Genomic DNA, 20,740 nt, shown 5'->3' on the forward strand with positions numbered 1-20,740 from the left:
TTACAACTAAATCCCCCTAACAAATACCAGAGAGCAGCAGGGGAGAGTTGTATTTAAAAGGAATTTTAAGTAGCAGCCGTAGTAGTACCTGATCACAGCAGGGAAAACAAACTGCGCCTGGGAAAGAGCATTTGGTTGAAAGCTGGTGGGAAACAAGCGGCAGGAACAGGAATAGGACCGTGGGGTCTCGAGAAACACTAAGAGTGATGCTACAGCCAGGGAAATTGCCTTGTGCTCCTGTCCAGCCAGATGCCAGCAGGCACAAGCTGTGTGGCCATGGGGAGCAGGCAGTCATCAGTCACCGTGCTACTGCCTCGGACCGAAACCCTCAATGTGGAAAACAAAGCCCCTCAGAAGAATACTTCAGGCTGTCTTCTCTGCCAGTCCTGGCTGCTTTCAGTCTAGGCTTCAATAACAACACAAGGAATTTGCAGTTGGAGTCGTAAGGCTGAAGGTCTCCTGATCCCCAAGGCTGATATTTCTCCCCCAGGGGCTACTGGTTCTGCGGTCGCTACCAAACTGGCGCCGGCAGCCCCTTCTCCCTGGGGCTGAGGAGTGCCCAGGGCAGGAGGTGTGCCCCAGCTCCGGCCAGAGCCTCCCCCTCAGGCCCGATGCAAAGGCTCTATTCAAAATGAAAGGCAATTGTGCTATTCCCCAAGGAAGAGCGGAAAGGCTAAAGCTGTTAATGAGTACAATTAGTGTTGTACTCAAGCAGAATCAGAGGAAATAATTAGCTCCTATTGTTTCTGTGGCATCTGAACTGCAGCCTTGCTGTCTTTCCAAGCAACAACCTCCCAGTCCAGCCTCACCCCAGAGGACAGAAGACAAGGGGTCACCCTCAGTCCCTCTTCTGGTCACAGCTTCCACGCAGCAGCCCAAGCCATCACCCTCTTTTGCTACAGCCACTGGGGTCCAATTTCCCAGACGGCTGGAGAGTTGCAGACCTCAGCCACCCACAGAAGCACGCGCAGCCCTGCACTCAGCTTTTCCTGATGGTTCTCCACTGAGACAGTTGGAATAAAGCAATTAAGCGACACCAGACACCTCTTTGTCCTAGTTTAAGGGCAGCTTGTAGCCCTCTCCCCAGCAAGGAAGGCTGGGTGCAAGGCACTGCTGAACAGGGAGTATGAAGAAGAGGCAAAGACAGAGTAACCTAATTTTTTTTTAACAGTTATATCTGTAGCTTCAGGTCACGAAGGTCATGTAGGTGGGTAGCTCAGGGGAATTTGCCTTATGGAACCCACAGAAGCAGGCCTATGGTCTTATCACAGACTAGGGAAACACCACCCCACTACTTTTAGACCAAAAAAAAAAAAAAAGACTGAAAGAAACAAAGAGACCCAATAATTTATTGGCAGAGCTGAAAGTGGGCATTTGAAAACCATGGGGCTAACTCTCAACTGGGAAGCTCCTCCCAGCTGCAGAGAGATTTTTAATACTGGTATCCCTCAGCAAAAGGCTCCGACGTCAAGGCAGAATCCCAGGGATCCTGCATGCCATGTACAGAAAGAGAGGAAAGTGCTGCAAGATGCGGCCCCGAGGGCACGCTGCTAATTGAAAGGTTGGCCTCCCGCCCCACTGCTAAAAAAGTTTGTGTATGACAAAATCAGCCTCTATTATCACCGCTGCTGGAGGGCTTCAGATGGATCCTTCCTCCAAGGAGGAGTGCGAGAGTGGCCCATGAGTCCCTTCAGAGGTCGGAGGGCACTGGTGGAGACCTCTCAGTGCTTTCGACACGGAGAGAGGAGCTTAGTGCCAACTCTTGTTCTCACAATGTGATTTTTGTGTTTCGAAAGCTTGAATTATCCCTGGAAAACAGAGGGAAAAGAGAGGTTAAAGATATGCATTGTTCAGATCACAGCACCCCAAGGTTCCACCCACCGTGGCTATCAGTGTTGCCATCCCAGCATGTAACCCAAAACAATGCTTGTTAAACCTCCTAAGCAGAACTTTCTCACTACAGACTTCCTACTAAGCCAACCTGCTGCTCCAGAACACCTGAACACAAGATCTTGGTTCGTCCCCATTCAGCAGGAAGAAAAAAAGCGGTATCTCCTGTGAACAAAGCACCACAGGCACTGCAAACTTCCCTGACAGATTCTGGGATTTAAACAATTTGCAAGATCTCTTCCTTCCCAAATGTTTGTCCTTAGGGATTCTGCTTGGAGCAAAAATATACTGGCAGTGAAGCCTTCTCCTGCCTCAGTATCTCATAGCTAGTTCCTTTTGTCCCATTATCAACAAGTTTAGGCCTCTGGTCTCTCCTGCCTTTAAAGAATATTTAAATCCAAAGAGGACATTTTCCCAAGTTTAAATGGCAGAGCTTCTTCAGCAGCTTTTACTGACATGAGTAAAGCCATGTGGCTACTGACAAAGAAAGGATTGCTGGTCCACAACCTTCGTTTGTGTAGTCTTGCAGCACGTGGCAGCAACTGAAGATGGGGCAGGGTACCGAAACCTGTGTTAATGCTTACTGCTGGCCTGTGAGCAGCAGGAACAGGCAACCCATATTTACTCATTAATAAAAGGTTGTGGGGTTGGTTTTATTATTATTTAATTTATTTCTTATCCAAAGGCAATTAAATGAGATAACAATTACTTTGATAGGACAGGTTTGGCGCCCCTTCCCCTAACAGGGCAGGACAGTAAGATGCCCAAACCAAACACCAAGGGATAACCCAGCATACATCACGACAAACTGGCAGAGCCGTGTTGAAGAGTGAAGGCAGCTCACAGCTTCAGAAGCAAGGTGCTTTGCAGGACTGTAAAACCCTGTTTCAGCCCTTGAGCTAGCTTTGTGTGCTGCTAAAAGCCACGTGGTAGCTGTAACATCACAGTACAGTGCATGCTGGAACAGCTCCAGGAGGCAAGCTGGAGAGCTGGAGGAGCAGAAGGAAGTCAAAAACACTCTTTAGGAGAGTTAAACAAGTTACTCTGCTATTACGTGACAGCAAAAAACCATGCTGGAGGCCATCTGTAGAAGACTGGGGTTCACCTTTGTACTTGCAAGCAAAGCAGGCTGTGCTGCCATCTGGGAACATGATTCAGGATTCATTAACTGGATTCCAGTTAATTTGCAACAGCAATTAGACTTTCTGTCCCATTCAGTACTTCCACCCGTGTCATCTACCTCAGGAGGATGGCACAGTGGTTAGCTCTTTCTTGGGCAGGTTTCTACATCTCCCCTCTTTTCACCCCTACCGTGGTGCCCCGGCCCTCTGCTCACCACTGCTCTCCCTGGTAGGTAACTCACTACAGCTGAGAGCTAAATCAACTCTGTCACTGTTTTTCTATCCCCTTGGCACATGTACTGCTTTCTGAGACTGGTGTTTCGTGAAGTGAGCTTGTTTTCTCTTCTGGAAGGTCACTTGAATGTCCTCTCAACAATAAAAACACTCCTATGTGCCTGTGTAATGTTTTGTAAACATTGATCCTCACAAAAAGCCAAATCTGTGAGGAAAGGTTATTTCATCCATGACTTCCAAGCAAGCCATGAGAGCACTGCTTGCCCAAAGCTGCGGAAGGAGGTTTTGGGAGCAGTGGGATTCCCAGCGGGCTCTCAATGCTCGGCTGTATTGGAGCAGCTACACACCACCAGAGGGTGGGAATTAGGCTGGGGAATGCTTCTTCAAGCAGATTCCTCTACTCTGGCACTCGGCAGTGCAGCAATCCCACTTGGCTACAACCAAACACGACCCTCCTCACCAGGCCTCGTGCTAGTCCTTTTTAAGGAAAGGGCCTGCTGTCTGGGAAGCAGGCGTTAGAGGGGAAAGCCAGTCTGAGCTGCAAGGCTCACAACGGCACCGAGCTCACCTTGGCTGTTTTCTCTGCACATGGTCGGTTGCCATTACCAGAAGTAGCAGGTGGTTTCATCTCATTAGCCACAGCATTATTATTTCTAAATACAGTAGCTACTGCGTGTCCTTCCTGAACAAGCTTTTATTGACAGACTAATTTATTCTGCCCCAGCCCACTGTCAGGAGCAGAGGCGTGTATGCCAAGCTCCAGGCGCCTCTCGCAGTGCCCCTCACACGGATGTGCTCAGCATTCATTTACCACTCCGTACCTGACAGCAGTCAGCCCTAGGCAGCAGACCCGAGCTGAAGACGTACCTCTCAGCCTCCTGGGACTAGGTCTGGGATACAACCGGCTCGCACAGAGGAAGGACACATTAGCAAAACAGCACGCAGCATTGTATCAGAAAATGCTGAGTGAATGCAGACCACTGTGAATGTTGGTGCCTTTGGTTGGGGGAAAAAAATGTGTTTTGAGCTTTAGGAAAGAGCCAGTAGTGGAATGAGCCCACCATCAGGCCCACGAGGCAAGAGGAAAACATGCCAGCCCACGGGAAGAGGGTTGGAAGCTGAGAGGTATGCCATGAAGTCACATAGGAAGAAAGATGAGGCCCTACCCTGCGTGTGACAGAGGGAGGGGGAGCGTTCGATCAGCGGCCACTGCTGTTCACCAGGCCATGAAACTCCTCCCAGGCCCTGGCAAGCCAGAGGGAAAAAAAAAATGAAACAAAAAACAAAAAAACAGCACTTCAGATCAAAGGCTTCTTAACTTTTAACGAGAGCAGAAACATTCAATGGCGTTTGAAAGGCACTTGTCTTCGGAGAGCAAGGCAATATCCTCTGCTAGCCCTAGTGGATAGAAGCATCCTTAAAACCCAGCCAAACATCTGACAGCGCGAGGCAGCTTTTTACGTTCTGCACAGCCATGAAGCGTTCCCACTGGCTGCTGGCGATACAGCCACATTAATACCTAGAGACAGGTACGACCTTCCCAGTCGCAAATGGAATATCCATTTCCTATCACTGATAAAACAGCCGATGTTACATGTTTCTGGAGGATTGTCACACTTCTTGGCTGGTTAAACCCTGCCAGTTACTGCCCTCATGCTTCACCACGTATCTGAGTATGCAGTAATCCCTCCAACAGGCTCTTCTTTTAATGCCACATGGCTTAGTTATCAGGCCATTCTTCAATCAGGCGGCAGAATCCCATCGTTATTAGAAAGTCTCCCTTCCTATTGTAAACCTGCGTTGTTAACGACAACCCAATAAAAACACCAGAGCTCTTTGAAACGAAAACGTTTTCAGACGAGTTAGAGGGACAGGCCTAACGCTGCATTCCCTGGTGGAGAATGCTACTGACGGACAAAGCTAGCAGACTGAAAAATTGCTGTCTGTTTTACGAAGGCAGAATACTGAAAGCCCTCTCAGGGAAAAGATGCTGAGGTTAACGTGAGCATGACTATTATCTTCTGGGATCAGAGATATCAAAGAACGTCATTGTTCTCCAGACCCAACAAAACAGTGTTGATGCCTACAGCACATGCCAAGCCATTTACCAACCCCAAAGTCCCGTGGAGCAGGAGGGACCTTAAAGGGAACCCAGGTCTCTCATAAACACAAGATGTCCCGCAGACCTTGTCGCTGGTGCTTTGTTGCAGCTACCTCATACCTTGTTTTCTGCATTACCTCATCAAGTCATCAACACAACAGGAGAATACAGAAACAAATTCTCCATTAGTCAGCATCCGTGCCCAAAAGAGACCCACAGGCTCCTACCTGAACCTCACACAGTCAAGCTCCCGGTCAGCATCTGCAAAAGCAACCCAGTTGTCACATGCTCTTTCCCAGCAAAGTCACAGCCCAAATTTACAGAATATACCAGCAAGTGTGGGCCATGGGTACTCTCAAAGACTGTACACAGCACACAGGCAATCCTGCTGGGAACACAGCAAAGAACATACAAGCAAGAAGCTTGTCACTGTGATGCCCGTCTTGGATCTACGACGCTACCTTCCCATAATGCAGGACAGCAAATCCTTCTTTTGAGGGGATCAAAAACCATCTTCTGAGCACCCATGGGAGCACAAAATCTTTCTGATCTTGAATAGGACGGACAAGTAACAGTCATCCACGGAAGCCCCAAAGCTACTTGGAATCTCTGAGCTGATCCTCAGACACCAACCCTTGAGGCCAAAGAAACGTGAGGGAGAAAGCTGACAGCACAGGGTGCTGTAGATGCTGCAAGAGAGCACACCAGAGACAGCTGTGGGGCACCAGTACAGCAGCCCTCTCTCAACAATCTGCTGGGAAATAGCAGGGCACAATCAAAGGTGAGTAAGTCTGCAGAAAGAGGACTCGCTGAGGCATCTCACAGACGATCGCTGAGGTCAGATCTGCAATGCAGCTTGAACGCTGCTTGGAGGACAGAGACGAAGCCACAGGTGGTTCATTCTAAGCAACACGGCAGCAGAGGCACCTAAATGGGAGCCTTCCCCCCAGGTATTCCCAGATACAGCTCCCCCACAGCACCCTACAAGTTCAAGGAAAACTGCCTGTGTCACCCAGTCAGTGCACGGTACCAGGCACTGGGGGTACAACTGCCTCCCTCCAGCAGAAAGTTAGGGAAAGACTAACTTTTGACCTGAATTCCTCCTCGCTGCCGAATGCAGGTTGGAAAGCTAACTACATCTCCAGCCTTGTCTCTACCTTCATGTCTTCCCCTCAGCCTCCCGTGCCTTACATTTCTACCACATTTCCATCACCCATCATCACATCTTCTCTTTCTTCTCTCACAGTTCTACCCAAATTCGTAACTTCTTTTCTCTACAAAAGGGACACAAGGTTATTTGTCAACATAACTGATGGTGTACTACCCCTTTCAAACCAAGGAGTCCCCTGTTCCAACATCACATAACACCACGCACATAGTCCTTCAGCTGCCAAGTCCTTCTCGCAGACAGAGAAAAAGACCTCCTAGCCAAGAATGTTTAAGTTTGGACCCTCATACATATTATAGCACTAATTATTCCAACTATCTGCTGACTTGACTGAAAAAATCCACTAAGATGTGTCTGCCCTAATGTACCTAAACTATGCTAGCAGAGCAAACTGCTCTCCATTTCGTACCGAACAAGGCTGCCAGTTAATTTCATCTGGCAGAATCTTTATGGCCTGTGATGTGCCAAAGGCACGGTGCCAGAGAGTCTAAGAGGTTATTTTTATGTATAGACATTTTTAGTACCTCGGTGCTATACTGTCTGTGCAGCGATCAGATACTCAGTGAATTGATCCCCAACACTTAGGTTATTCCCATTGAACAGATGGGAAATGGAAACATTAGCAGGCTAAATAAAGCCAGCCAGAGCTGGTCCTCCACACTCATTCCTGACCCACAACTGGTGAAACTTCACACTTTCTCCCCCACTACCCGGGGTCAGGATGCAAGCAGGGCTCCCTTTATCCTCAGCAAGTTGGAGGGGAAAAAAAAACACAAAAAGGAGCCACCATCAGAGCAAAAAGAGGAAGAGCAGCCACAGCGGCTTCAAGGGACTTTCCAAATCACGATTGTGCAAGAAGCGCCGGCAGTTCTCTCCACACCACCCTCAAAGTCCTAGCAGTTCCCCTCGGTATTTTCCCGTGCGGCTCCGCCTCCCTTCCATCTGCTTCCGTAGCTAAAAACAGAGGTGGAGAGCTTATAGCACACGCTACCTTCACGACACTCACCAGAGACCATCCCTCTCCCCGTGCTCTTCAGAGTGCTTAAAGGGTTTGTCCAAAGCCACCAGGAACTTTTTGACAAGCCTACAGTCCAGCAGCTTTAAAAAAAATCTCAGATATTCTTGTAGCCTGAAATAATCCTTTCCTATATCTGGCAGTATCTGTAGCACAGGCCAAGAGGGAAGCCATCACGGCTTTGAAATGAACACATCCGAACTGACCTCCTTGAAAAGGACTGTGAAATAGATTATAGTGGCTTCTTTGGTAAGAGACAGGCCACCAAGATATGGGAACCTCTTACAAAGCCAGAGACCTTTCTGAATAAAATATACAAAGGGGACAAAGAACAAGTCAGCGAACCCATCATTTCAAAGCCCAAGTCTAAGGAGGTGCTCTTAGACTTATAGCACCTGGAAGCGTTACAGGAATTGGAGAAAGGAGCAATAAATAAATCAAGCCAGTGTTGCAGGGCCTCAGACCTGGAACCTCACCACCCTCCTCTAGCTTTTATTCCTGTTCTCAGACTGGGTGGAACGAGGGTGAAGCAACACAGCTCTTTACAGCTGGCAAGACCCAGTGCAACCTGCCCTCCCACTGACAGGCATCAGCGTTACAGGCCCCGCGTGCAAACCATGTAACTTCAAACAAGGTTAACCCTGCACACACCATCTAAAAAGCCAAAGATGGTACAAACTGGACAGCAGCACTGAAGAGTATCAACTCCTAATGTCCTTGGAAATTAGCAAGCAAACGAAAAGCAGCGCTACAAAAACATAACAGAGTTAACACAATAATCAGAGCACTGGCTGAACTCCGGTGCAACAAAGGAGACTTCTCCCCAGCACGCCACCTCCAGCTTACTGTCTCAGGAACACCGACCTTGCCACACACTCACCACTTCCACGAGGATTTCTCTTGTCATATTTCCCTCGGATTCAAGACCTCATTCCCTGCCTCCCCTTTTTATTTTTGGCACGAGAACATTGCCCCTGCACTCTTCTTGCAGTGCATACCCTTTCTCCCTCCTTAGGATATCTCCTTGTTCCCTAGCCAAAATATAGTCCAAGGCCGTTTCCTCCAACTGCCTGCAGTGAAACGAACCCAGTGCCAGCCCTATTAAGATCAACTATTCTTCTCATTTACTCGAGCCGTCCCATTAGTTATCAGTGGTGACTTTGAAAGGAAGGGAGAGTTTTATACGCTGCTCAGCTCTCACTGCAGCAGGCACTTACAAATAACTGAAGCTTTGTTTTCAGAAAAAGCAGCCTTGCTTTAGAGCTGACAGGACGATCCATAAAGTCACACAGCGACCAAAATGCTTCCGACCCAGCCAGCTCAGTGGAAGCTAGCAGCATGGCCACGCAGTGAAGGTCTGGTCTCTCCTGTCACACGAAGCAGTGCCGCTGAACTTGTCTGGGACTCCTGGATGGTAATGCAGGTGGGAGCTCTCAGCACAGGAGATGGCCGCTGACCACACAGCAGCACAGAAAAAAAAAAATAGGCTGGTAACCCCAGGCAGAGCAAAGGTGTATGCGAGACAGCCAAGCCCTTTACACTACACCCCTGAAAAAAAACTGAAATCAAACCTTACAGCGATCATTTCCCCACCACCACACTCCCAACTGCAGTTCACTCACTACAAACACCTGAATATTTTCCATGGCTTCACTGAGACATGAGTAGGCTGTGGTCAGCAACACTGCGTTCAAAAAAAAAAAAAACACAAACCAACAACAGTACCCCTCGTATGACAGCAGAACAGACTTTTTCTTCTTTTTTTCCTTAATTTCGAACCATAGAGAGTACTGCTGTCTGTTACCTGCTGGACACTGTCACCGCCAAGGTTAACAACACTGATGAGCAGAAACTATTAAGTGGCTCACTTCAGGTGAGTGCACCTCTTCATCCACCTCTGAGAGAACAAAGAAGTGCTTTCTCTCCAGCTACTGAAACAAGGTAGCCCAAAAAATGTCACACAGGTTCTTTCCAGGCGCTCAGCACTGTAACGCCTAAGGTACTATAAATCCCCTGGAATTAAGCAGAGTCCAACAGATTGCTCTAGCTCTTCTAGCAAGATTGGAAATTAATACAGACTAGGCTGACCCTTCCACTTGCTGGGATTTAGGCAGCTTGTCAATATTGCAAGCAAGAGAAAGGACGAACATGGGAAAATTGCAATGAAAGATCTGCTTATCTAGCTAAATGCACAAGCCCCACCGCTGAGAGCTGAACGGACGGAATGCAGAACAGGTCCTTGGAATAGCTGTGAAGCAACAGATACTTTTCAAAAGCAGCTTGGCAGCACCACCGCCTTCTGAAACAAAGGGGGCTGCAGCCTCTCTGACAACTCATGAAAAATGGTGTCTAAAAATGAGTTAATATGAAATGCAACATCACAAAAGGAATATATAAAACCTGAAACACAGTGCTCAGGTTCCACAGCGAGGGGCATGCTACCAATTTCTGCAGAAGCATTCATTTACAGTGTGTCAAAAGCTAATCCAGGTCAATTCACTACCTAGAAGTCAAGGTTTTGAGAAACGCCTGTTCTTTTCTTGCTAAGCGTGCTCCCTTCCCTGAAGCACAATCAATGCCAATCAAACCCTGCACATGAGCAGAGCTCTAGTGGAGAGATGCGGCCCATACAAATGAAAAATGCCACGAGCCCCCCTAGAAAGGCAGCCCTGACAAAGCCTACAGCACAGCTCTTCCATTAGAGCCTTTCATAAAACACAGCCAGAGTGTGAATATAGAGTGCTGGCTAGAAAGCCCTCCTGAGTCATAAATCACATGGTACATGCACAGCATAAGTGGAGTTTATTCATGACGGACAGTATTTCAACAGGGCTTGATAGATGGGCGAGGAAAAGGAGCCAGACTTTATGGAGGATAGAACTAGTTACACAAGAGATTCTTCATTAGTGAGAAAACCTTAATGATGTGAGGCACAGCCAAGCAGAGGCAGACTGAAAGCTGGGGCTGTCCTGCTCTTCTCTGGCAACAAAGCAGGCACCACCACCGCCCCGCTGCCACTGCAGCTGGCTGCCTGCAGCTCCTCCCTCCGTGCTAGAGCTGGTACCAGGCGAGAAAAGCACAATAAGTCGGTCCACGCACCACTACACAAACCCCACTGACAAGCAGCTCTGCTCTGAATTACACCAGTGCCATTAGGAGATGTGGGACAGCACTGAAATCAGACTGCTGCAGCTCAAGCGAGGCCGTGGAAAGAAGGGCTCTCGTGATACCCGACATGATGGAAGGTTAATTGCTCAGACCTGCTTCGCTAGGACACCATCAAACCAAACTTCTCCCTATCACTCCTGCTCACAGAAGAGTAAGTGGGAGACAAGTCAGCCTGCTATTTAACAACTGTTCCCGACTGTAATCTGAACTACTACGCCTGGCTCCTCCGACACCTGTTGCTCTTGGACAAGCTTCTCTTGCACCATACATCAGAAGAGTAAAACGAAACTCCGATGCTATGCAGCAAGAGAGGGCAGCAAACACGGTCTGTTACACTATTGTAGGGAAGTAAGACCACGAGGCTGGATGCACCACTCAAGGACTGGCACCTGCCAGAGCAAAACCAGTTACCGACATGGTGATAGCAGCATTCCGTGGCTTCATAGGACGTGCTGGTGGGGAGAGCTTATTAAGGAAAGGCCGCATCACTTCCATTCTAAACTTGCCACGTGAAGAAACATCACAGCTAGGACACAGCTTTCCTTACAGAGTCAGGGAGAACAGAAACATCTCCCCTCTTACACCACAAAGCCACATTACCACAGGCTGCAGCCTGCTGCTGCTGAACAGAAGTAAAATATCCTGGAATGTGTCCACATGAGCACTTTGCTATCTCCTAACACAGACAGACAGCTGATAGTGCCCTCTCCTGGCAGTAAGTGCATGAGAAGTGTTACCGGCAAAATCACGAGTAGATTTCAGCAGAAGTGGGAACTTTCAGAAACCAAAAAGCTGCCTGGAAAAGACTCCATTAATAATAATAATTTCCCCTTCCTTTCTCTTTCCCACACACACAGGCAGGAGGGCCGTGTGGAGCACCAGATGCCTAAAGGCAGTTTAAACAGACCTGCGTGTTCTTGCTAGTGACCCACACTCAAAACTGGATGCAACCAGAAGCTAGCTTTCTGCTAAAACCAGGACTGAGCTCACCAAACTCCCCTCAGCGTGCTATCTAGGAAGGCATTTATGTGGAAAGGACAAGCTAACATAATGAAAACAGGTCATGAAAGGTACTTGGACCTTGATTAAGGGTTGGATTAGAAAGCTTGCTGCTCTATCAATGTCTTATTAATTAGTTTCACTTCTTTTTCTGAGGGTACCTTTTCAAGTGTTAATTTAATCAATATGACCTAATTGGTGTATTGGTTCGTAATATACTTAGGAAAAAAATTACATTATTCACCTATAACTAATACCCATATATACAATTCTTTGTCACGTTGTGGGAATAAAAGTCACCCTGAATGGCCTGGTATGGTAAGCTGTAATAGGTTTATTTAAAAATACAGCTGTCCTCTCTGTGTACCATGATCTTCTAGTCTTGTTAAAGAGCCTCTGTCACCAGGGCCTGGAAGACTTAATATATGACGTTTATTATGATTAGAAATCATTTGTACAGCACTGTAAATTCACACAGCACTTTCCCAAGAACATTTATAAGTCTAATGGCACCATAAATCCCTTTAGCTTCCGCGCTTTATTCCCCTGAATCTCTATTTATTCAAATGATCTCGCCCCCCCCACTGCACGCGTCTGAATGCATCAAGCCACAGCCCCACAGTGGGCTGCCCACCTCCCAAGTGACAGGCTGGGTGGATCGCTAACAAAACCCAGCACTACACACTTAAAAAGAATAAGGTCTTACTATTAGAACCAAATGTCCCTGAAAACAACACAATAACGATACAGATATTTGGTTCTCAAAGCGCACTGGCAACAATTGCTGCTGTTTGTCTTGCTGTTTGCAGCGAACACAACGCACGCGAGCGCTCCCCTCGATTCTTGCGCCCTGCATTAAACTGCTCAAGCACGCATGCAACCAGCAGCGGGCCCTCCCCCTGCCACCGCACGTACTTGATGCTATCGGTGTGTGTTTTATATTCCATGATGGTGTTGGGAGGTAGGTTGAGCACTCTTCGTAACGTGTCACGTATCCGGGCTGTCGTGGCCTGGTCACTGGCTGTCTTGTTCCATATCGAGATGATATCCTCCTACAGAACAGTAGGTAAGGGGTAAGCAGATGGTGCTTTTTGTAGCCCTGCCAAATGGAAGTATAGGCCAGTGCTCAGAGCAGCTTACCTGGAATCGGACAGAGACGACTGCCCCACAGATTTCTTCCCCCACCATAAACTGTTCTCCCAACATCGCCAGAATGAGGTTCTCCCAGCATCGCGATGCTAAGCCCTTTCGCAGACGGATAATCCATTTACCACCATTTTTGTTGGCATCGTCCTAAGAAGACGGGCAAGAAATAGATTTGTTTCCCTCCAGCAATTTTTCTGCTTCCCACAAGACAGCAGAGCCACTGACAGGAGCACATATTGATTGGGTGCGGCACCAGGGGCTGCTATTTGGAGGCAGTTTCAAGCAAAGGCATTTCACTTCTCCCCCATGCCAGCAGAGAAAGAGGGATGCCACTTACTTTGAATACAAAGCATTTGAAACAATGACACTCAGCATTTCAGAGGAAGCTCTATACACTGAAGACTTGAGCTCTAGTGTTTTGATCCCACTAGCAAAGGCTACACCAGCCTATCAATCTGCACGCAGAACCAGAAGCAAGAACCCTAAAACTATTCTTAAACCCTAGCCTAATTCCTACTTTGTCTAATCTGCTGTATATGTCGTTCTGCTCGTAAAAGATGAAAAATCCTTCGTCACAGAACACAGAAGGCAGGAAAACAGTTTGAAAAGTGAAAGCAAGTGAAAAGTTGAAAAGCATTTTCCTTCAGCATTTCCAGGAACGGGCTCACGATTTGTGTGAACACAAAGACCAGTCCTTTCTCTAGGAGCCACTGACATTATCATACATACAGCTGAATGTTTGATCCAGTCCGTGTTGACCCGAGGAAATACCCAAAAAATCAGAGAAGAGAAGAAAGGAAAATACTTATGCTAAGCACCCAGTCTGTCACCTCAATATTGCGATTCCATATGTTGAACTGAAATCTGCTACAGACTCCCCTGCTTCAGAGAACACACGCCTACATCCAACAGCAGTTCATCCTCTGTGCAGAATGCTCCCTGTGGCATTCCCTTGTATGACACTGTAGCTGGGAAATCTTACAAGGTGAGAGGAGAACAAATTCCATCCAAAGCCAAAGAGAGAAATAGGAACTAGTCTAAGAGGTGGCAGTTAGGAAGGGAAAGAAAAGAGAGGTCTAGGACAGAAACAGAGAGGAACGGAGAACTCAGGGGGAGCTGTACAACACAGGACATCCTTGGCCAAATCACTTGCAATTCCCTTTGGGTCGCACCTAGTAGATGCTAGGCAATGCAGCCCAATCCATCTTCATGTAACAAAGCTCACTTTATTTTAGCCTTAAAGCTTCTTTAGGGCTTCAAAAAACTAAACATTGTGTGCTCTCAGAGACAGCAAGTGCTAATGAAGCAATCCTGAGCAAACGTGGAAACGGCAGCATGACAGCCGCATTCACCAGCCCCCCAGTTTTCATGCATGTGCTGAAGCCCGTGCTGAAAGGGGGAGGTGTCAGCTCCAGACAAACCTCACAGTGTGACAGCAGCCACATGCAAGGTGAAAAATCCCAATCAGCACAAATCCTAGGAACGTGGCATACTCCTACAAAACGCAAAATGCTTTTTGACTAAGCATCCTTGTTTTCCACGTTGTAAACATTCCACTCTAAGAATTAAGTTGTCTACACCTCAGCCTTTAAAAGCAAAGAGTTGAGTTTAGCTCCTCAAATGTTCCACACAGCCTAATGGGGATCAGAAAATAAAGTGGTATTGCTCAAAATACTTCAAATGTGGTTTAAGCAGGTTCAAGGCTAGAAAGAGAACAGTGATTGGGAGGCAGATGCTGTATTGTGTGTTTTATGGTTATCATTAGTTTTCTTTCAGGTTAAACAAGCTTCGGTTCAGTCAAGCATTTGATTTCCCTTTACCAGAATAATAATGATCTGCAGCCCAGAAAATCACAAGGGAACATTATGCTTACTGCTTCTGACTTTACCCAGAAAAGGCACAGATGGATCCTGAAAAAGATCAGAGCTACATGCACATATATGTGCTTACAGAAACTGCAGCATGTTAGGATTAATTTGAAAGAGAAAGGAACATAAACAAAGCCCTGCAAAGCAAGCAGCGAAGAGAAGGGCAGCAGCAAGGGTCCTCTTCTACAAATACAAGGAGGCATCGTGGCCAGAAGTAAAAAAACAAAGAACCTCTCCACCCCCTACTTAAAATGGCTACAGGGAAACGCTTTATAGAAATTCTGTTAACTTGTGGTCTCTCTGGCTGACACATTATGAGAGCAGCTAGCTCACCAGGAGCCCAAAGAGGGTTAAGCGTTTTATATAAATTGTATTTGCGGTAACTGGCTATAAAACACCTTGCTTAAAATAATTGCCAACTAGGGTCACATATAAATTTCTCAGGACCAAGCAGCATAATTAGGTACTGCAAAGCAACACACAAAATTCTCATACTGCGAACGGTATTGGTCAGTGCTGGAAGCCAGCTAGGAACTGGAAAAATGATTTGCTGGGCAAAAATGTATTTTTTCTTCTTTTTTAACAGATTTGGACACGAATGAACACAAGCGAACTGAGTACCTTGGAAAGAAAAAAAGCAAATGAAGGGCTAAGTCTTCTTCCCACCTCCAGCTCTGTACAGCTGTAGGCTTTTAACCATATGTGCCTCTTTCTTCCTTGTCTGACAAAGGAGGTTTGGTTTCCATCTTTGTTGAACCTTACTTACAGAGGTTGAGCCCTTTTAGAGAAAAGCCCCACAGTGCTGTCGTTGGATAAAGCTATAACAAAGAGCAAATGTCAACATGTAGGAGGCACAGAGGTTTGCTGGTGTCCCCTTCACTGGGCTCCAGGCAACGCTGTCCAGAGGTGCTCCAGCCCCACAGCTAGCAACGCCCTGCATCTGCTCCCTCCTCTGCCAGAGGATCACAGGACTACCAGGTTACAAGGGACAGGCTTCTGAGAACAAGCGTACAGGAAACCCAGACAAAAGGGCTGCACCCGAGAGAAGCCTGGAGACCTCACTTTAGTGACAAGAGTCCATTGTAGAAGCACTCTGGAAAAATACCGAGACAGAAATGAGAGTTCCAACTCACCTCCCACATGGGTTTGATCCCCTCTTTGAAAAGGTGGAAGTCACTGTGGCCTGTCAGGTCCCCAGGACGTACCATGTGACTGTAAAACCGCCAGAACTGCTCCACCTGCAATGACACAGACCACACAATGAGGCTGCCCAAACAGATCAGAGCCAGGACTCCTACAGAAACAGGCTTCCATTTCTATACCAGCTAGCCAGAGCCACCTTCCCTCTTCTCTTCTACCTTCTTGGCACAAGGGTGGCGGTTAGGATACCCACAAGGCAGCAGTAGGATCAGAGCTTGGTTGCCTGTTTCTGACTGGCTCTATCAGCAGATGACCACTTGAAATATTCAACAAGTGCCTGCAAAAAATACTTGGTGTTTGTCCGAAGAAATCTAGGCTAAGATAACATCTGCTCTAGACAACAGTTGCCAGACGTCTCTTGTAAATCCTAACGCCCAAATTTTTAATTAGTGGATGTGTGTCAAGAGCATCAAATAAAGCCAAGCCTCCCTATACAAGACCACATCATCCCTGCATCAACCACTGCTCGCTGCAGGAGCCTCCAAACGAGACATATTTTGTATTGATTTTACTGTGTCCAGGTTTTAAGACAACAGAGGCATTCTGGTGCTGTCTTAAAATCTTAAGGCGCCACTCAGAGCTTTTATTTAAATTTTTATTTCCCTTTACAACCTGCTATGGTACACTTTGACCACTTGACAAATACCAGTTTCCATCATGGCAGCCCCTGCGTCTACTTCAGACAGTCTGGTGTGAATTTTTAATTCGTAAAAATAAAATATTTATCCTTTGAGATTCTCTGAAAGGATCTTAGAGAGGCTGGATCTTTAAATCAAAACAAGGCACTAGAAGAGGTTATACTAATTTCCACATTTGAAGAGAACTCTACTCGGTAAGACAATAGCTATTAAGCAGATTCAGCAGCGAAGCGGGAGAGGTTAGACACCATCCCAAATACTTTATCAGAGACCTTGATGACTTGGTCAGCCCTTGGAATTCTGCTCCAACCTCCGATCTCTGCCACACAAGCAGGAATTTGCTTTTATAGCCAATATAATTATGAAAGGTGGGGTCAGAAGCAATTTATTTTTGTTAGATACATCCAAACACAGTGTGGAAATCAAATTCTTACACTAAGTGCATATGCCCTCTAGTGGTTAGCACATGAAAGCTTTTAGAGCTTTCTACTAAAAAGCAAAGAATAAACCCAAACCTAGATTTTGGCTCAGACAATTCTTCCTGCAGCTTGTTCTCTGTCTTTAACAGAATTTGGAAACAAACATATTAGCAGATCTTCTGGCCAACACCCTTCCATCCTAGCTGAACTCAATTCTTTGCAAACAAGAGTAGACAACGGAACATATGAAGTTCTTCCTCTAAGGAGCTATTAAGTCTACACCGATTTAATAGACTGAAAAATTACTGCCAGATCACCACACAGTAGCCAAAAGTACTTGATCACACAGGGGAACAGGAACAGTAGCTCCCCATGACCCAACACGCTCCGAGCTATTCCTCCCACCCTTACCCTGCGTGGCTGCAGTAACACAACCAAGCTGCCTAGACAGGCATATTTTTGCAGCCTCCAGAAGAGATGAAAGGGTATTTTTGTATTCTTTTATTTTACAAATTCCCACATGGCAGCAGATAGTTTTACTGGTGGGAAGAACTCACATTTGCATGGGCCTTTGAAAAACCTGGGGAAACGACTAGATTAAAAACAAACAAACAAAGCAACCACCAGCCAGCACGCTTCCCGGCCGTGAGAATGGTTTTGTTTGTGGTGTCTGTAACACCGAGGACCTATTTTACTTGTGTACCTTGGCATCTTAATGATGGTTTTACACTGCCAGTACCATGAAACAACCCAACACTGCCCGCCCTTCCAGCACTTCCTTCATTCTAGGAATAAACAACCGTAAACAGCGAAAGGGAAAAGGGAGAGGAGCTTGGTTTTTAACTACTTCACTGCAACACCAAACTGCACCTCACTCATCACTTCCAGAAGGGCAACAGACACCAGGCCAACAGCTGCTTGCATATACAGCACACCCGATGCCTGTTCATTATTCTTTGCGATGAAAACACTTGGCGCAGCATCGGGGAGGACTGTACAGCCTGCCTCACGGCTACCTAGCATCCAGAAGAGCTGTTGCTTTCTTCTCTTGCTTACCTGTCAAGTTCTGCTGCAGCTAGCAGACTGAAGCTACGTGTGACTCCTTTTTATTTCTATCATTTTTATTCCAGCTGTCTAGCACAGGGCAGAGAACTGCTTAGGACACGTCCCATGCTGTATGTGGTTCAAGAACTCACCTGTAAGTCACGGCACATCACACTCAGCTCTGTTCCTGACAGCAGAAGCACAGCGTCCACGTGCACACACTCAGCAAGCCAGCGACGATGGCCACATCACGCTCACGAGACACAAGCACAACGGGGATATACTCACTGAGGCAAAGGTGCCAATCTGTTTGATGTTCTGTTCGTAACTCTGCGAGCTGGTAGGCCTCCCAGGTGTTCGTCTGGAGTACCAGAACGTGTAATTATACTGCAAGGGGTGCTCAGCTGGCCCTGGGACAACTGCCTGCAGAACAGAAAACCTTGCTTATCCCTTATAAACTCCTCAAGAGCAGGAATGGAAATAATTATATTCGCAGCATCAGAAGTCCACATGTTCCTGCCCTCACGGATTATAAAACAAACATCTGATCCTTATTTGCACAGGAAAAAATAAATACCATCTCTGTTAGTTGTCTGACATGGACCATTAGGCTAACAGCAGCTGACTATTCCAAAGAATATTAGAAATTTGCAGTGCAGGGGTGGCTAAGGAAATAATAACATGCTCAGGGAAGTGTCACAAAAAAAGCAACCCTCGTGAGAGCTAAAAGGAAAATTTAGTGATGCTGTTTCTAATAGTTAACTGTGATTGTCGCCAAAAAAAAAGACCAACTAAAAATGGCAATACAAGAATTTAACTTTTCTGAATTAAGAAGTCATTCATCTCTGGGAAGAGTAAAACTCATTTATGCTAAGCCATGATTCAAAAGCAATTACAACTCTTTGGTGACAACAACTCCCTTAAGCAACCAACACCCCGCCACTCCGGGAGGATTAGTCTGTCTCAGAACTTGTTATGTCAGCTTTGGCAGAACCCATCACTAGCAGTCAGCCGAGAGGTCTTTTCAATTTCCAAAACATCCATTTCCAATTAAAAAAATCTTCTAATACACATAAAAGAGGCTAACAAGAACTCACTAGCTAAGAGTCAAATCTGACAGGGAAAAAAAGCCTCAAAGCCCTCATCTTGTGTCACTAGAAATTGCTGCAGGAGTGACTAGGGCTTAAGTCTCTATTCTCTTCTGGACTACAGTAAGTTTATAATGATTGTATTACTTCAAACATGACAGTATTAAGTACAAGATTAAGAAAACAACATGTATATCCACCTTCTTAACAAAGCCACACAACACTCACAGAGATCACATCTTGAATTATTTCATCAGTGGCACAAACTCAGCTTGGTAAACCAACTGCAAGCCACCACTCCTCTGTCAACCTGTCCTTCCCACATCCTCTTCCAAAAATTTTTTTTTGGGGGGAAACCAACTTTACTCTCATTTCTATTCAAAAGCTTGGCTGTGCCTAGCTGCAACTGTGAATGGAGCATTCTCCCCTCAGATTACATACCTTCAAAAGCTGCATCGAATTATCCAAATGCTAACGCGGCCCCTCAGCTGTCATTAGCACAGTAACAGCACGTGAAGTGGCCACAGATCTTAAAGACACCTTCTTTATCCCAGAGCTGAGGGCTCTCCAGCACTCCCACCTCACGCCCCACTGAGGGAAGGCAGGTGCCAGCACCTTACCTTCCTCTTGGTAGTACTCTGTGGTTTCTCTCGGTCGTTCTTTTCCTTCTCACTGTCTTTCTGTGTGTTATTCTCCTCGTTCTGGTCATGGTCTCCGCTATCATCATCTTTCAATCTGGCAAGGGGAAAGGAACACAGCAATCAGGCGCCACACCTCGCAGTCCAGAATTTCTACGCCAAAACCCAGCGGCCCGCGCTGCCGAGCTCCCACACGGTCCGAGGTTACAAACCTCCACCTGACAGCCCACGCGGCGAGCACCACACGCGGCATTCCGCACGCCCAGCGCCTGTGGCAGCCACCCCAGGCACACGCGAGGGCCAGAAGGCAGCTCCCTGCCCCCCAGCACCTCACGGGCGCGGCCCCTTCCCCGCTGAGGGCCGGAGAAGCCGAGCGAGAAGCGGGGAGGGCCGCCCCGCCACAACCGGGGGCTGCAGCGGCCGGGCCCGGGCCCGCTCCCCGGGGCCAGGCGGGAGCCCCCCGAGCCGGGCCGGGGCTTTGCGGGCCCGGTGACTCGCGGCCAGGCCCGGAGCGGTCCCGGGCGGCGGAGGGGGGCCGCGGGCAGGGTCCGGTGCCGTCAGGCCCGGGGCAGGCCGCGCCGCCGACTCACGCGTCGAATTTGTTGTTCATCGTCGCTCGCTGCCGCCACCTCCGTCCGCTCCGCCACTTCCGCCCCGCCGGGTCCGCCGCCCAAAGCCTTCCGCCGCTTCCGGCCGCGAGCCCCGAGCCTCCGCCGCCGTCCGCCGCTTCGCTGCCCCCCCCCCCCCCTCCTCGCCCCGGCACCGTGAGCGCGGCGAGCGTCGGAAGCGGAAAAGCGACGCACCCGGCCGCCATCTTGTGTGTGGCGGAGGGTGGCGGGGCGGCCGCCATGTTGGGTGTGGCGCTAGGGCCAGCCCTGTGGGGCGAGGAGGGGGCTCTGCTGCGAGTGTCCAGGAAAGAATTTTATGTGTAGGCTTTATTTTAACTCAAAATGCCCCAACCACGTTACACTGCAGGGTTGGGACAACTGACTCAATGTCATTT

At 47.7% G+C, this 20,740-nt stretch overlaps 1 protein-coding gene across 4 annotated transcripts; it reads right to left on the bottom strand.

Annotated features, from left to right (window-relative positions):
* Nucleotides 1-1,327: 1,327 nt before the first annotated feature.
* On the bottom strand, nucleotides 1,328-20,500 carry EIF4E2 (eukaryotic translation initiation factor 4E family member 2). Of its 4 annotated transcripts, none has more exons than XM_048076767.2 (8): nucleotides 20,328-20,500; nucleotides 19,720-19,834; nucleotides 18,300-18,434; nucleotides 15,844-15,948; nucleotides 12,837-12,989; nucleotides 12,612-12,748; nucleotides 4,412-4,490; nucleotides 1,328-1,808 (listed from the first exon to the last, which is right to left on the bottom strand). In XM_048076767.2, exons 1-7 carry the CDS (start codon nucleotides 20,345-20,347, stop codon nucleotides 4,445-4,447), a joined length of 711 nt encoding a protein of 236 aa, XP_047932724.1. In that variant the 5' UTR covers nucleotides 20,348-20,500; the 3' UTR covers nucleotides 1,328-1,808; nucleotides 4,412-4,444. The 4 variants fall into 4 exon arrangements, with proteins under 4 accessions (XP_047932724.1, XP_013050472.1, XP_066858173.1 ...); XM_013195018.3 differs by lacking the exon at nucleotides 20,328-20,500 and adding an exon at nucleotides 19,950-20,233; XM_067002072.1 differs by lacking the exon at nucleotides 18,300-18,434.
* Between the last annotated feature and the right edge of the window lie 240 nt (nucleotides 20,501-20,740).

The sequence above is a fragment of the Anser cygnoides genome, chromosome 9 (assembly GCF_040182565.1).
Source record: "Anser cygnoides isolate HZ-2024a breed goose chromosome 9, Taihu_goose_T2T_genome, whole genome shotgun sequence".
Taxonomy (NCBI): Eukaryota; Metazoa; Chordata; class Aves; order Anseriformes; family Anatidae; genus Anser; species Anser cygnoides.